This window comes from Eutrigla gurnardus, assembly GCF_963514095.1.
Source record: "Eutrigla gurnardus genome assembly, chromosome: 8".
NCBI lineage: Eukaryota > Metazoa > Chordata > Actinopteri > Perciformes > Triglidae > Eutrigla > Eutrigla gurnardus.
In genome coordinates, this window is record NC_139922.1 from 14,883,241 (window position 1) to 14,897,404 (window position 14,164).

General features: G+C 43.8%; 1 protein-coding gene across 3 annotated transcripts; it reads left to right on the top strand.

Moving 5' to 3' along the window:
• The first annotated feature begins 290 nt into the window (after positions 1 to 290).
• On the top strand, positions 291 to 13,247 carry klhl17 (kelch-like family member 17). 3 transcript variants are annotated; one of them, XM_084016011.1, is made up of 12 exons: positions 291 to 441; positions 2,566 to 2,824; positions 3,357 to 3,478; positions 3,578 to 3,799; positions 6,754 to 6,870; positions 6,982 to 7,213; positions 8,049 to 8,193; positions 8,512 to 8,679; positions 8,859 to 8,947; positions 9,107 to 9,180; positions 9,309 to 9,490; positions 10,816 to 13,247. In XM_084016011.1, the coding sequence occupies exons 2-12, from the start codon at positions 2,611 to 2,613 to the stop codon at positions 11,042 to 11,044; spliced, it is 1,794 nt and encodes a 597-aa protein (XP_083872137.1). In that variant the 5' UTR covers positions 291 to 441; positions 2,566 to 2,610; the 3' UTR covers positions 11,045 to 13,247. The 3 variants fall into 3 exon arrangements, with proteins under 3 accessions (XP_083872137.1, XP_083872139.1, XP_083872138.1); XM_084016013.1 differs by having other exon boundaries at positions 292 to 441; positions 6,982 to 7,195; XM_084016012.1 differs by lacking the exon at positions 291 to 441 and adding an exon at positions 1,033 to 1,217.
• Positions 13,248 to 14,164: the final 917 nt, after the last annotated feature.

Below are 14,164 nucleotides of genomic sequence, written 5' to 3' on the forward strand. Positions count from 1 at the left end.
CGGTGAAAAACGAAAAGGTTGGTTTTACGTTTCGCGGATGTTAAACTGCTTAACTATATGGCAAATGTAAGAAAAGCAGCGTAACTCGTGTGATCAAACACTGTTGGTGGGATAATATGTTAAAGCGTTAAAATGTGACGCTAGCAACACTTAATTTAATCCGAAATTAAGAAGAAAAAAAGGAAGTTGTCGAGCACGGCAACCTCAGTATTTCACTGTCAGGACGGTCGCGTACAAGAACGAGCAGTGTTTTGGTGCTGCACGTGAGTTTAAATTGAATGATCTGCTGCGTTCACGGGATACAAGCAGCTGAAGGACAACGGAGCGAGGTTTTTTTATTTTTTAATGTAAAGCCCGTTGCGTTAGGCGGCCACAAAGCTGGGTGCGCTTACAAACAGGAAGGAATCATCGCTGTCATATCGACGCCGACGACGGCTGGTGGTGAGTCCGGCTTTTAATTCTTCCGTCGGGCAAGGCTAACGTTAGCCAACCCGGCTAGTGCATCAACAACAGTGTGATTTAAAAACCGTGACCTGTATTTGTATTTTACCATTAGACTGGTGAATGCACAGTTTGAACATACGTGTCGCCTTCAACACTGGAATGGAATATAGGACTCTGTTCAATCTTGAACACTACGCTTTAGTCCAGACGTTTGATTTAGCGACCGGGCTAGGCGGCGCAGGGGGGCGGTGGTTCAGACTCTGGCCAATCGCTACACCTCAAGGTAAAACCCCCGCCTCCCGCGCTAGCTTACATCATTTATCAAACGCACTTCCTGAATCTGTCCAGACAAAAGGGGGCGCTTAAGGTCGCGTGTGTGTGACGTGAACTAATAAATAAACATCAATTGTAAACGTTTGAGATTTGCGTTCAATAAATAACTTGCTGTGTATTTCTACCTTTCGGCTTCTCATTTCAACGGCATGAACTGCGTCGCTTCTTCCACCTCCGGCGGCTCCAGTTCCACCTTAACAAACCGATGTTAGCGTTCATGCAGCTTTTTTTTTTTTTTTTTTTTTTTGCATTGACGTCAACCTCAAACAGCACGAAACAGAGGATTTCTTCATATTTCGTATGCTTGAATCAGAATGTGGACAGATAGCCAGACACCGGTGCTGATTCCAAACCAATCAGACTGCGACAGGTGCTGATTTATCTCACAGCACTTTGAGGAAGACACGCTGCGTCCAAGGATAACCGCAACACAACCACCGGTAAAGAAATGACACATCCATTCTCTGTTGCTGCTGCAGCAGCTGTTCTCCGGAATAGATGGAGCGGGGGGTTGGGGTCTCTTCAGAGCACACAAGGAGACTGATGTAGGAATAGAAACATCTTTCAAGGTGTCCAAAACGGATATCTGTGCAGCATTTGTGCATCCAGCAAGATTGTGCCTGTTTGTCAAAGAGCTCTCTGAGTGGATGTCGGCCAAGGTTTTAAGCCAAAGAGGGGAGAGAATATTTTAAGAGACATGTCGGGAATGAACAAGGGGAAGTGTGACATTTGTGTGTTCAGTCTCAACCTCCTATGTCCACATCTCAATGTGCAGCATTGTGTCTCACGTCGTTCCCTTGGCCACAAGAGCAGATTGTTCCCTCATAGAGTAACATGGTCAGTGTGTGTTTTTGTGGTCCATTGTCCTTTGGAAAATGGAACCCCAAGCTACTTGGCAAGCAGCTGTGGTGACATTTGAGATGGTCCTCAGTGGGGCGATGCAAAGTTTATTTGAAAGAGTGCCTCTGAAGAGATGACAACATAATTATGATGCATTTATACACAGTGAATCGTGTTTTTAGCCAGAGAGACATGTGAAACTAAACTTTACCAGAATTAACGTGTGTTGTTGTGTATGAGCATTGCATGATCTGATCTAATAAGCATGTTATTGTCACAAAAAATTATATTAGCATATTATTAAATTGAAAACTAGAGGATATAATTTTTTTTTTTTTTAAACACATGATGTGGAAACTCTCCATCTGATGAGTTCAGTATATTTGAGTGAAAATATTCTCTTCCTGAAGTCTGTTTCAAATGTATTTCTAGTCTGGTTTACCATATCCAGTATTTTGCATTGGTTTATCCATCCTTCTAAAGTGTGTTCTCTGTCTGAGAGGAGGATGAGAGTATATATCCATCTCTCCTCCCACCGTCCACTTGTCCAAGCTAATTCTGGTACCATTAAACTCCCTTCCAGGGCTCATTGTAATTAGATAAACCAAGACTGTCCAAGCCGCCATTGATTTGAAACCAGTTTAAGTAACAATGTGCATCCCTTCACTCTTTGGTCATATTGCGATTTAATGACACTGAATGTCAAAGAATCAGGCCAGACAACCTACTACACTGTAAATGTCCTGAAAGCGCTGTCATGCTCGGGTTCCTGTCAGAGCTGTCAGGTCGGGTACTATGATAGCTCAGGACACCTGTCATAACACCTGCCTCCTGGCAGATCAACGTGGCTCTCGCAGGTGAAATATTTTTGTTCTAATAGCCAGATATATTCACAAGTTAATGACACTGTTATTAACCGACGTGAACATGGTTTTCTGCGTTTTTCAGTTGCCCAGAGTGCGGCCCAGGCAAGAGCCAGCCACATCAGGCACCATGATGGAGGGGGGCATGCAGCTGCTGAACCGCGACGGCCACAGCATCTCGCACAACTCCAAGCGCCACTACCACGACTCCTTCGTGTCGATGAACAGAATGCGGCAACGTGGCCTGCTGTGTGACATCGTGCTCCACGTCTCCAACAAAGAAATCAAGGCGCACAAAGTGGTGCTGGCGTCCTGCAGCCCCTACTTCCACGCCATGTTCACCAGTAAGTGCAGTTCACATCGGGCGACACACACCGGCCGTCTTTGTTTTGCTTTAGTGCTGTTATCTCCGAAATCCATGAAGCCCAGCACGCTTAATGCCTCCGACACTTTAAGCTCTGACATCAAACTGTGCATCAATTGTCTCTGTTGCTCAGTTTGATAACACAACAACTCGCGTGTGCAGTGAATGCTTTCAGCATCATGGCTTCCTTCCCTCTCTTCCTGTCTGGGGCACTGGTGGTCAGGTCTGGTGCGTGTGTGTCTCGCATTTCCTCTCGACCTTTTGTGAGGGTACAATGTGCCTCCAGATAGTCAGTCAGTTGTCTGACTCTGGGACTCGGCTGCTACCCTTTTCTCATCCACATCAACATTTTTGCTGGAAATGGACTGAAACAGATGAAGCTCTGCGGCGCTGCATGCATTAGGAACTGCCACGTGTCGGCAGGATTGGACAGGGAGGCGATTATATCAGCGTTTCACTGGTTATAACTCACAGGAAAAATGGAACCGCTGTCATTTTGTGCGGTTATGCAGATGAGATGTCAGAGAGTCGGCAGACCCATGTGACCCTTCATGACATCGACTGTCAGGCCTTGGAGCAGCTGGTCCAGTATGCCTACACGGCAGAGATAGTGGTCGGGGAAGGCAACGTGCAGGTAGGGTAGAAGATTTAGATTGTAAATGTGACCCCATTCATCAAACAGGCCCCCATTCATCAAACAGTGTAATTCCACCTGTAACTGCATTCTGTCTAGACATTGCTGCCGGCAGCCAGCCTGCTGCAGCTCAACGGGGTGCGGGACGCCTGCTGTAAGTTCCTCCTCAGCCAGCTGGACCCCTCCAACTGCCTGGGTATCCGAGGCTTCGCTGACACGCACTCCTGCAGTGACCTGCTCAAGTCAGCCCACAAGTACGTCCTGCAGCACTTTGTGGAGGTGTCCAAGACGGAGGAGTTCATGTTGCTGCCGCTGAAGCAGGTAAGGGTGATGCTTTTTCTGCCGCCTGCCGTGTCTTCTGCCAATGGGTGCTTTTGAATGAAGTAGGTGGGAAACAGTCGTTTGTAGATCTGTCGACTGGCAATTGCTTCCCCAGCTTTTCAGTAATTTGCTTACTGTATACGATTCAGCAGTGTTTTTATATTCAGTCATCATGGGGGACATGAGTAAAAAGCCACTCCCCATTAGACAAATGGTTTCCTCATCAGGCCCAGTCTCTGTTTACTTTGAGACAACAGGTGGGAGTCATATTACTGTCATTAATTATGAATTCATGACGGAAAGTTATTGACTTGCTGCTACAGTGTGACTCAACTTGAATTCAACTAATTGCTTAGAAATGTGCCAAAGAAAACAGCATAGATAAACACAGAGTTACACTAAGAAGGACTTAATTAAGTTCCTGCACATTGTTTATCACCCTTTCCTTCCTAATATGAGCATAGTGTATTTCTGTGTATGTTCTCATAGAGGCTCCCCAACAGAAGTGTCTGCAGGCATGCGTGAGGAAGACCTCTCTTCCTCCTCAGCTCACTGCATCAATCACTGTCTCTTGTGGTTTTGTCATTCCACTGTGCTGCCGTGGACCACTTTATCCGGCACGCCAACTTAACCAAACCATCATTCATTCATCAGCTGTGCTCAGCAGTGGCAACGCTCTGCTTCCTGTCCTGGAAGTGTTAATTAGGCGAAGCCAGTGACATTTTCCACAGCTGCTGGTATGCAGCTAACAGCATTGCTTACTTCTCGGCGGTATCAAGGAGGCTTTCTTTTTTTGGATCGAACATGTGTTAGTTAGATTACCAGTCAAGGGTGTGAATGTGCATTTAGCAGAGAGACTATGCTAGTTAAATTTAGGTTAAAGAAACAATGCAGGCTTAAAACAAGCAAGGTCCAACCTAATCCAACACCTGGGACTGGGACTCGCTGTAGCTGCAAAATTAATTTAGAAGTCTTATGTCAATGGAAGTTTAACAGGTTTATGATTTATGAAGCATCAAAACACCACTGTTTATGTGAATATTCCTAAATGGTCAAAGAAGTAATGAAATGTCACATATAAACTCAATTTGGTAATGTTTGAAATGTTCTCATTTTAATTAGGGCTGGGTGATAATTCAATATGTTCATTTATCAGCTTTAAATGATGAAGTTATGTTATTAAATCATGTTGTTATACACGATTGTGTTGTCTAAATTGATAAATTACAGGCACATACAATCTCAAATTTCCATTTAAGTTCTTAATTAAATGAGGAGGAGTTTCCATTTGTCGAGCATTTGATTCACACAGTATACAAGTATACAAAACCATGTGGTTCTACGTGTAGACTATTTATTGAATTACCAGAAAACATTGAGATAGAAGATCTTTGGCCATATTGCCCAGGCCAATTTTAAACTTTTGTCACTTCTTATATATATTTTTTTGCTTTTTTTGTTCTTCATATTAGCCACAAGATATCAGTCAGCATCTGAAAGCCCATCAGGGGAACAGGTTACTCCAGTCAGGTGTAGGAGCGGTTTGTGTTAACGCCTCAATAAAAGAACTGCATCATCTCCTGGATGAAATGGTGTGTGTTTAAAACAACAATGCCCTGTTCAGCCTTAATTCATTCATGGCAATGAATTAAAGTTGCAGTGAAAAGCATCACTTTCCGATTATCTTCTCGCCGCTCTAAGGAACGATCCCCACTGCACTAAAGAGATCGTGCTCCGCGAGAGTAAAACACCATCACTCAAAAGCCCTGAGACTGAATCTGCAATAGGAGTGTGTGTGGGCACTGTCCATTAAAACAGTGAAAGTTAAGCTACATAAAAGGCAGATTAAAAATAGACCATTTTCTTTTCTTTGTTTCCTCTTCTTCTGGCTCTTTATTTCCTCTGGCTCCCCGTCCCACTCTGTCTGCAGCTGTTTTGTGTCTGTCATAAATCTGCATGGGATCTAGATTTATGCACTGGCTGCTCTAAAGGATTCTGAGCTCACAGAGCTGTGAAATACGCTCCATATTTCTTTCCATGTTCTGTGAAGGAAGTGGTGAGGCATGGCAGGGTTGTGACAAGTCTGGTTCGGTGATGCTTCTCTGATGGAGCATCCCACGCATGATACTATATTACCAAGACAATGTAATGCCATCCTGAGCATCTTGACGCAGCCAAAACCCATTCAGACATCCCTCATTCCTGCTGCCGTACTACAAGGACACACACACACACACACACACACACACACACACACACACACACACACACACACACACACACACACACACACACACACACACACACACACACACACACACACACACTTGTTGGAGTTAATGTGACACAGCACATGTAGAGGTAAGGGAGACTGCAGCGCGGGGCAGTAGCAGTGGCAGTATTTCTTTGTGACTGTGGATTAGTGCAGGCCGTTCCTGGGAGGCTGCTTACTCTGTTGCCCCGAGCCGGCCAGGACAGCTGCTGCAGCTGGCCACTCTGGCCCCACCCAGCGCTGCCAGCTTTGGGTTGATCTGAGAGCAGTGCCAGCCTGACTGCAGCACTCGTTGTGCCACCCCCCCACACACACACACACACGTAGTCGTAACTTACATACAGTATATCACAGCACTACTACGCACATCCTGACCCTAATATAACAGAAGCATATATGCGTGAATGTTAAAATGTACCTGTTTTGAATTGAGTGATGCTTTTCGACTAGCTACAAAGTGCAGGAAATCATGCTTTCTGCAGCAATTTCCTTCCTGTGTGTCTGTATGTTTTTGGTCAGGGAGATTTTAATGTCACCGCTTCTTTTTCCTTCAAGTGCTTTTCCGATGGTCACAGTTCAATTAAAATGCACTACAAGTTTGAATTTGAGGATGTTGCTCTGTGATGATAAAAATGATAAAAAAAAATGTCTCTGCCCCTCTGCTTTGTCTTTGTCCATCGAGGTCCTGGATTTGATCTCCAGTGACAATCTCAACGTGCCGTCTGAAGAGGAAGTGTACCGGGCCGTGTTGAGCTGGGTGAAACACGATATAGATGGACGCAGGCAACATGTACCATGGGTAAGACTTTCTTACTTATCTGGTTTCTCATTTAGATTTAATATACTATATAAAAAACACCTCCATTCCCCGTCTCTTGAGCCTGACCCACCATCTCTCTGCTCCTGGTAGCTGATGAAATGTGTGCGGCTGCCCCTGCTGAGGCGAGACTTTCTGATGAGCAACGTGGATACAGAGCTGCTGGTGCGACACCACTCGGAGTGCAAGGACCTCCTGATCGAGGCTCTCAAGTACCACCTGATGCCTGAGCAGAGGGGAGTCCTCAGCAACAGCCGGACGCGTCCACGACGCTGTGAGGGCGCCAGCCCTGTTCTCTTCGCCGTTGGTCAGTGTGTCCCTGAAGGTACCCACTAGGGTACACTTAGTCCACACATTAATAAATGTCACTGCAAACATTGGCATTCTTACAACTAGGGGGAAACAAAACTCTGATGATTATATCAGACAGGAATCTGGGATTTTTAAAGTACTGTATAATTGTTTAAATATTTTGCAGCATTTCCCCAAAAACAATGTATGGACTCGTACAAAAAGAATCCCTCTCAATCATCACAGTAGCATCACTACTGGTGTAGTGTGCGTTTGCTTTAGAATGTAATCGACCTAAACAATCAGAAAAAAATGTTTAATTTCTCTGATTCACTGCTTTGTTCCTGCCAACTCCATTCCATCTCTTCATTTCCTCTATAGGAAATGAAGAGATAGAATGGATAGATTTTTGTTTTGATTACCATATTGTGATAGTAGAACATGAGTCAAATAATCTGTACAAAAATAATATATTGTAATATTTGTGTATGAAAATTAATATGCGAGTGTGGGCAACAAGCAGTAGCAACTGTCTGCCTCATGCACACGGAATCTCTTGCCGGGAGGCAAACAACGCAACTAACGTTAAGCTAAACAAGGAATAATTGTCCTTAAAAGCAAGCGTTATGTAATGTCATAGATATAGACTGTATCCAACATGGCAACCGAGGCCACAAACTTTCTAATTTTACAGCTAAAGTACAGTTCAGTGAAACTTTTTTTGAACTCCTTTGACTGTTAAAGTTGAATGAAATCTACAATCAACGTCACTTAAAAAGTTTAAAAGTACTTATTCAAACAGTATATCAGGATAATAAAGACGGCAACGCATTTTTTTTTCACCATATTGTTCTTGTGTGTGCCTGCAGGGGGCGGCAGCCTGTTTGCCATCCACGGAGACTGTGAAGCTTACGACACCAGGACGGATCGCTGGCACATGGTGGCGTCCATGTCCACTCGGCGGGCACGGGTGGGCGTGGCGGCCATTGGCAACAGACTTTATGCCGTTGGAGGGTGAGTGATGACAACTACAGCTTTGACCTTTGACCCAAAACTAGTTAACCCACCGTCTCATCTCCTACTCAAACACTACATTGAATGATGTGAGCTAAACCAGACGCTTTGGCAGGCGACCATGTGGATGGTTTCCATGTCAAATAATCCTGAGTGATGATGCATAAACGGCTTCATCCGTGTGCTCCTGATAAGCTATTAAGGGCTTTCCTCAACACAGATGTCTCTGTAACTTGACTCTTTCTCCATCGCCATTATTGCATTTTTTTAAATCTAAGGCTTCCACATGAATCTTTTCTGATTAATTTCTATTCTTAGGTATGATGGCACCTCAGACCTCGCAACCGTGGAGTCCTACGACCCCATCACTAACTCCTGGCAACCTGAGGTTTCCATGGGCACACGGAGGAGCTGTTTGGGTGTAGCGGTCCTGCACGGCCTGCTGTACGCTGCTGGAGGCTACGATGGAGCCTCCTGCCTCAATAGGTACGGACCGAATGACTTTTTGGTGATAATATTCAGATACTTTTAAGCTACATTTTCTTTTCTTTTTGCTCGTCTTGGTGCTGTTTTCCAGGTTAGGTCTCAAAGACAGTTTATTTAAATAGGGCAGCCTTTCAGTGTCGTTATACTGGATACTACAAAGTCTTTGGCTCTTCTTTCAGTGCAGAGCGTTACGACCCCCTAACCAGTACATGGACCTCGATTGCTGCCATGAGCACCCGTAGGAGATATGTCCGAGTAGCAACTCTGGGTAGGAGCATGCCAGAAAACACAAAACCGTCACCGTGCTGTTCTGCTGTGTGTTTGTGTTTCACTGCATTTTAATGTCTGGAATCAGGAAGGAGTTGCCAACTTGGTATTCGACTGCTAATATTTACATTCTGAGCGTTTACTCCCTTTTCCCGTCCAGATGGCAGCTTGTATGCAGTGGGAGGTTATGACAGCTCGTCACATCTCGCAACAGTGGAGAAATATGACCCACAGGTAACTCGCGTGTTCAATTTATCATCAACTCGTCTGTTGCAAGGATCAACTGAATGTGGAGACAAAACCAGCCGCTGTCTTATCCATGAACATGTGACCAATGCTCAGTCTCTTGATGTAATGAACAGAGCAACACATGGATAGCGATTGCCAACATGCTGAGTCGTCGCAGCAGCGCCGGGGTGGCCGTGCTGGACGGCATGCTGTATGTGGCAGGGGGCAACGATGGCACCAGCTGCCTGAACTCTGTGGAGCGGTTCAACCCCAAGTCCAACACCTGGGAGGGAGTGGCCCCCATGAACATACGCAGGTGAGCCTGCAACCAGAAATTGTGTTATTGAAATAGAATAGTAGCATCCAGATCTAGGGAAACAGTCATTTTTTCCCAAACAGTCAGAAGTTAAATCAACCAATCTATCAACACAAAATTTGTAACGGTCTAATAATATAACTCACTTTCAACGTGAAAGAGAGGAACTGCGTGTGAGGAGAGCCATCGGAGCAAATAAGGAAGCAGCTTGCAGACAAATTTATTCTTTCCTATAATATCATGAAGGTAGAGATGCCGTTAACTTAGGGCTGCAGAGACAGTATTATATCATGGTATTGCAAAATTTAAAGTGATTCTTTCTACCAATTTCCACTAAGGGAACATATCTGAGGAAAAATCAAATTGAATTAAACAATACATTCACCAAATGCAATAAAGGTTCTAAACACAAAATTCAGAACATATCTATTGCCTCTCGATGGCTGTCAACATGGAGACGGCTGAGCCAACGGCTCTCAGCTTATGGGGTTAACAGCGCTAACAATGCAAACAACGGGACCAATGTGTCTGATTTTTAGAAACACGTTGAACCCCTAGTTTTGCCTTAAACTAAATAAAAGAACAAATCTCTCATTGAAAATCTAAAGATCAAAACTGTTGTATGGAGCTTGTGAAAACTGTCCCCCTGTTTCTCTGTGGAAAATCATATCTTTTCAAGATGCAGGATTTGGGGCATTTGGAAGTCTTCCTCAATGCCTAAACCTTCTTACAGCATAAACATCAAATGACCTATTTTCCACAACAGTCGGCTCTTTTTTATGTCTTAGAGGACGAAACTGGTGCTGCGGGTAGTCGTCCACACACAGCATTGTATGGATCTGAGATCGGCATCAGGGAGGGAGATTTAGGGATGTAGCAGTCCTGCATGAGGGGACACGTCAGCAGATCCACTTGTTCCCCAGGCCCCTCGACATGTGAGTCCGTATAGTGGAGGAGCGGGGAAACCTGACAACAGTCGACTATCCAGCTCCATGAATAACCCATGTGTTATCAGCGGTGGGACGCCTTTCTGATCCAGTTACCGAGCGACTCCATTTGCACAGTCTAAGACATCATGCTGTATTGACCACCAATCAATCACTCGTCTAAACAATTTGTTTTAGAATCACTTTCTTGGCCAGAATAATCTCACTTTATTGTGGCAATAAATGAAAAACTACTCTGTTTCAGACTAAATCCTCTTTGACAATAAAGAGAGCATCTTTTTCTGCCATCAAAGAGCTACATAAATGAATCCTAATGCATATTAAAAAGTATGACTCATACAATACATATGATGATTTATATTTCACGTCTCCTCCCAGGAGCACCCATGACTTGGTGGCTATGGATGGCTGGTTGTATGCAGTGGGAGGTAACGACGGCAGCTCCAGTCTCAACTCCATCGAGAAGTACAACCCACGCAGCAACAAATGGGTCGCGGCCTCCTGCATGTTCACCCGCCGCAGCAGCGTGGGCGTGGCCGTGTTGGAGCTGCTGAACTTCCCACCACCTTCCTCACCTACTCTCTCAGTTTCCTCCACTAGCCTTTGACACGGGGTCGCCGCTTGGCTGACCTCAGCCTCCGCTGCTACAGCCCAGACTGGCTCTGGGAAGCGACGCAACTGCTCGGTTTGAGACGGGGAGGAGGACGGGAGTGGACAGGTAAACGGATGGAGGAGTGGAAGGTGTGGTGAAGGCTTTGTTAATATACAGTACCTGACAGAATCACTGGCACTCTTGGTAAAGGTTGCCAACCGTGATTTAAAAAAATGTAACATAGTACAAAAAACATTTAACGTGCAGCATCCTGATGAAGGGACGAAAGATCTAACTATTAATCTTCATGAACAATTAGCGATGACTGATTCATAAAAGATCCAAAAAATGTTATGGCCATGCCAATCTGGTTGTTCTTTACCAAGTTTGCTCCAAATTCTGGGCTTTACTGTATCTGGTCTGGATGGCTGAAACTCAACTGTACTGCTCCACCATGCAGATACCAGCTTCCACTCTCACCAAGAGTACTAAGATGTTCCCGGTTGTGATAACATTGACTGATCTTTCCTTGAGCACCCCCCCCCCCCCCCCACACACACACACACACACACACACACACACACACACACTCCAGTGTTTGTTTGACACACTCATCATGAAATGTGGTGGACACTTAATTCTGTCATGTGTAATGTATTTGTTTTTGGTTTGATGTTGTCCTCTGCAAGATTTTGCTTTTGAAGTCAGGATTTTCTGCACTGATGTAAACAAGAAGAAAAAAAAAAAGAAAACGAGAAACTGAATGATATTACCTTTTGGAATGTAGCTTTTGAATTGGTATACCATGCATGTTCACTTATTGGCACTGACTCCCAAAAGGAGGGGGAAAAAGTCGTAGTGCTGCTATGCTACACTAGGTGGCAGTAACATGCAATGTTATAAACCTTTCCCACACTGCAGGACGGCATGGACACAGACAACAGAGACAAGTCAGGGCCTCCAGAACTGTCTAGGAGTTTGAATATTTTTTTTTTTATAAAATAGAGAAGAGAGTTATGTTGAACTATATGTATTTATAAAAATGTGAAGAATTCTAATATATTGTCTTTTAAAGGAAGGAAAAAGATCAGACTTATGCCTATTTAAGAGCGTTTTTAATATATATATATATATATATTTAGGTGTGTGATGTGCATTTCGGCAATGGAAATGACAAAGAGAATGTCAAAGAGTGAGGGAGGTAGTTGTTTAGTTTGCGTGCATTTGGAGTTTGTCCTGGTTAAGAGGACAGCTTGTTGCATTTTGAAATGCAGCATTTTCATTTACATTTCTTTAATGTTTGTCCACTGCCACAAGCATGAACTCACATGAAACTGTTCCTTATGTCCTACGTTTGTGAAAAAACGATTTGTTGCTTGCAAACCTTATTGACCAGTCAATGAAACAACACTATGCTGTCTTCAATCCTACTTATTTATCATTTTTAAGTGGACATGAAGGTGGCTATAACCATTGGACACATGACAAGTTTAATATGGCATTAAAGCAGCAAGTACTGGTTTAACCTACTGCATACCAACACTTGACACTAATGAGAAAAGCTGTTGACACTAGGTGCTGTCATATCTCCTTCCATACATAATCAAGTGTGGTGTCTTGTTATATTACCTCATTGTTGAAACTAGGAACAACTGTATATTTAACTGCAAACGGACATACAGGACGTGTGGTGGGTGATCTGGCCACTGAACTTGCATCGTCTAAAGCAAATGGATTACTGTGAGTCTTCTTGATGCAGTTAATACCAGAGTTCAGTTCAGATCACGTGTAGCGCAGTGATACTATTCCAAACTTCTGAGAAGTTGCCTTTTATTTTTTCCTTTTTTTTGGAAGGATTTTGCAGATCCAGTTCTGTTTTATCTATCAAGTTTACTTTTCATTTGTCAGAGCGGACCCAGTAGAATAGTGGCTGCGATGGTCTCATGGAGATGCTGTCATTCTGTAAAGTCGCTGTGAGTCACAAGAGAAGGGCACACTAAACCACAAAATACTTTGGCCTCCATTCTGCTGATTTGAAATGTAAATACAAAAAAAATGTTCATCTTAAATCCATCTGTGCAATTCCAATGTGACTGTAGCTTCATTTTTTTTTTGTTAAATGTGGTAATAATAATTTATTATGTTTGTTATTTATGAGGAACTTTAAAATGTTAAATTTTGCACTATTGAGAAATGGAGCAATATACTGTTAAAACATGAAATAAAGATGTTTTCAGATGTGATAACTGCTTCAAGGAGGTTTGAACAAATGTATGCAAATATAGAACGTATCCTGCCGTTTTATTCCTGTATCTGCAGAAGTGTTTCACTGTACTTACTATGTGTCAAGTGGCTAAAACGCTCCCAATGAAAACATACACATACACACGCTGAAGGTTGTGTTGCTTGCGCCGTATGTTGCTAGGCTCACTACACACTGTTGCTTGGTACCTTCCCAACATTCTCCTCTTTCATCGTGATCTAAGCAGACAGCTGAACACTCTCACTTTACCCTTCTTGACCTCAGTCACATGGCATTCACACCTGTGGCTGCCTCCGCACACACTCAAACCTATCAACTCCCGCTCTCCCGAAACACAGGCCAGACACACAAAATGCAAACCACCTACAGTTTAAATGGGAGAAATGGGGGAAAATACGCCCACAAACATTTAACAGTACTTGCTAAACTCCAGGTGTTTGACTGCAGAAACAAAACAAAAAGCATGGTTGCAGAGACTGAAAACTTATGAGACTCAACTTACATAGTGTCAGATGTTTGTATTAACATTTGGCAGATGAACATTTTCAGAAAACTAAAGCAGATGAGTGTGACATTTTGGGCAATGATGTGCTCATTTTTTTTCTCTTACAGCAGACAAACAATCACAGGAATTCTTAAAAAAAAAGAAGTCCATTCACATGGCCCATTATTAACATGTATGGGATCACTTGAATACATGTGAGTATGTGTTAGGATTTAAAGGTGTGCATGGACTACTCACTACAGGAGTTACTGATCTAGGGGGATGGTGGGTGGGTGGTCACTCTCTCGGTCGTCCCAGCATTCCTGCCACTGTGGCTGCTCCTCTTACCCCTGGTGTCAGCCTCTGCTGCACAGTCCTTATCAGGTCA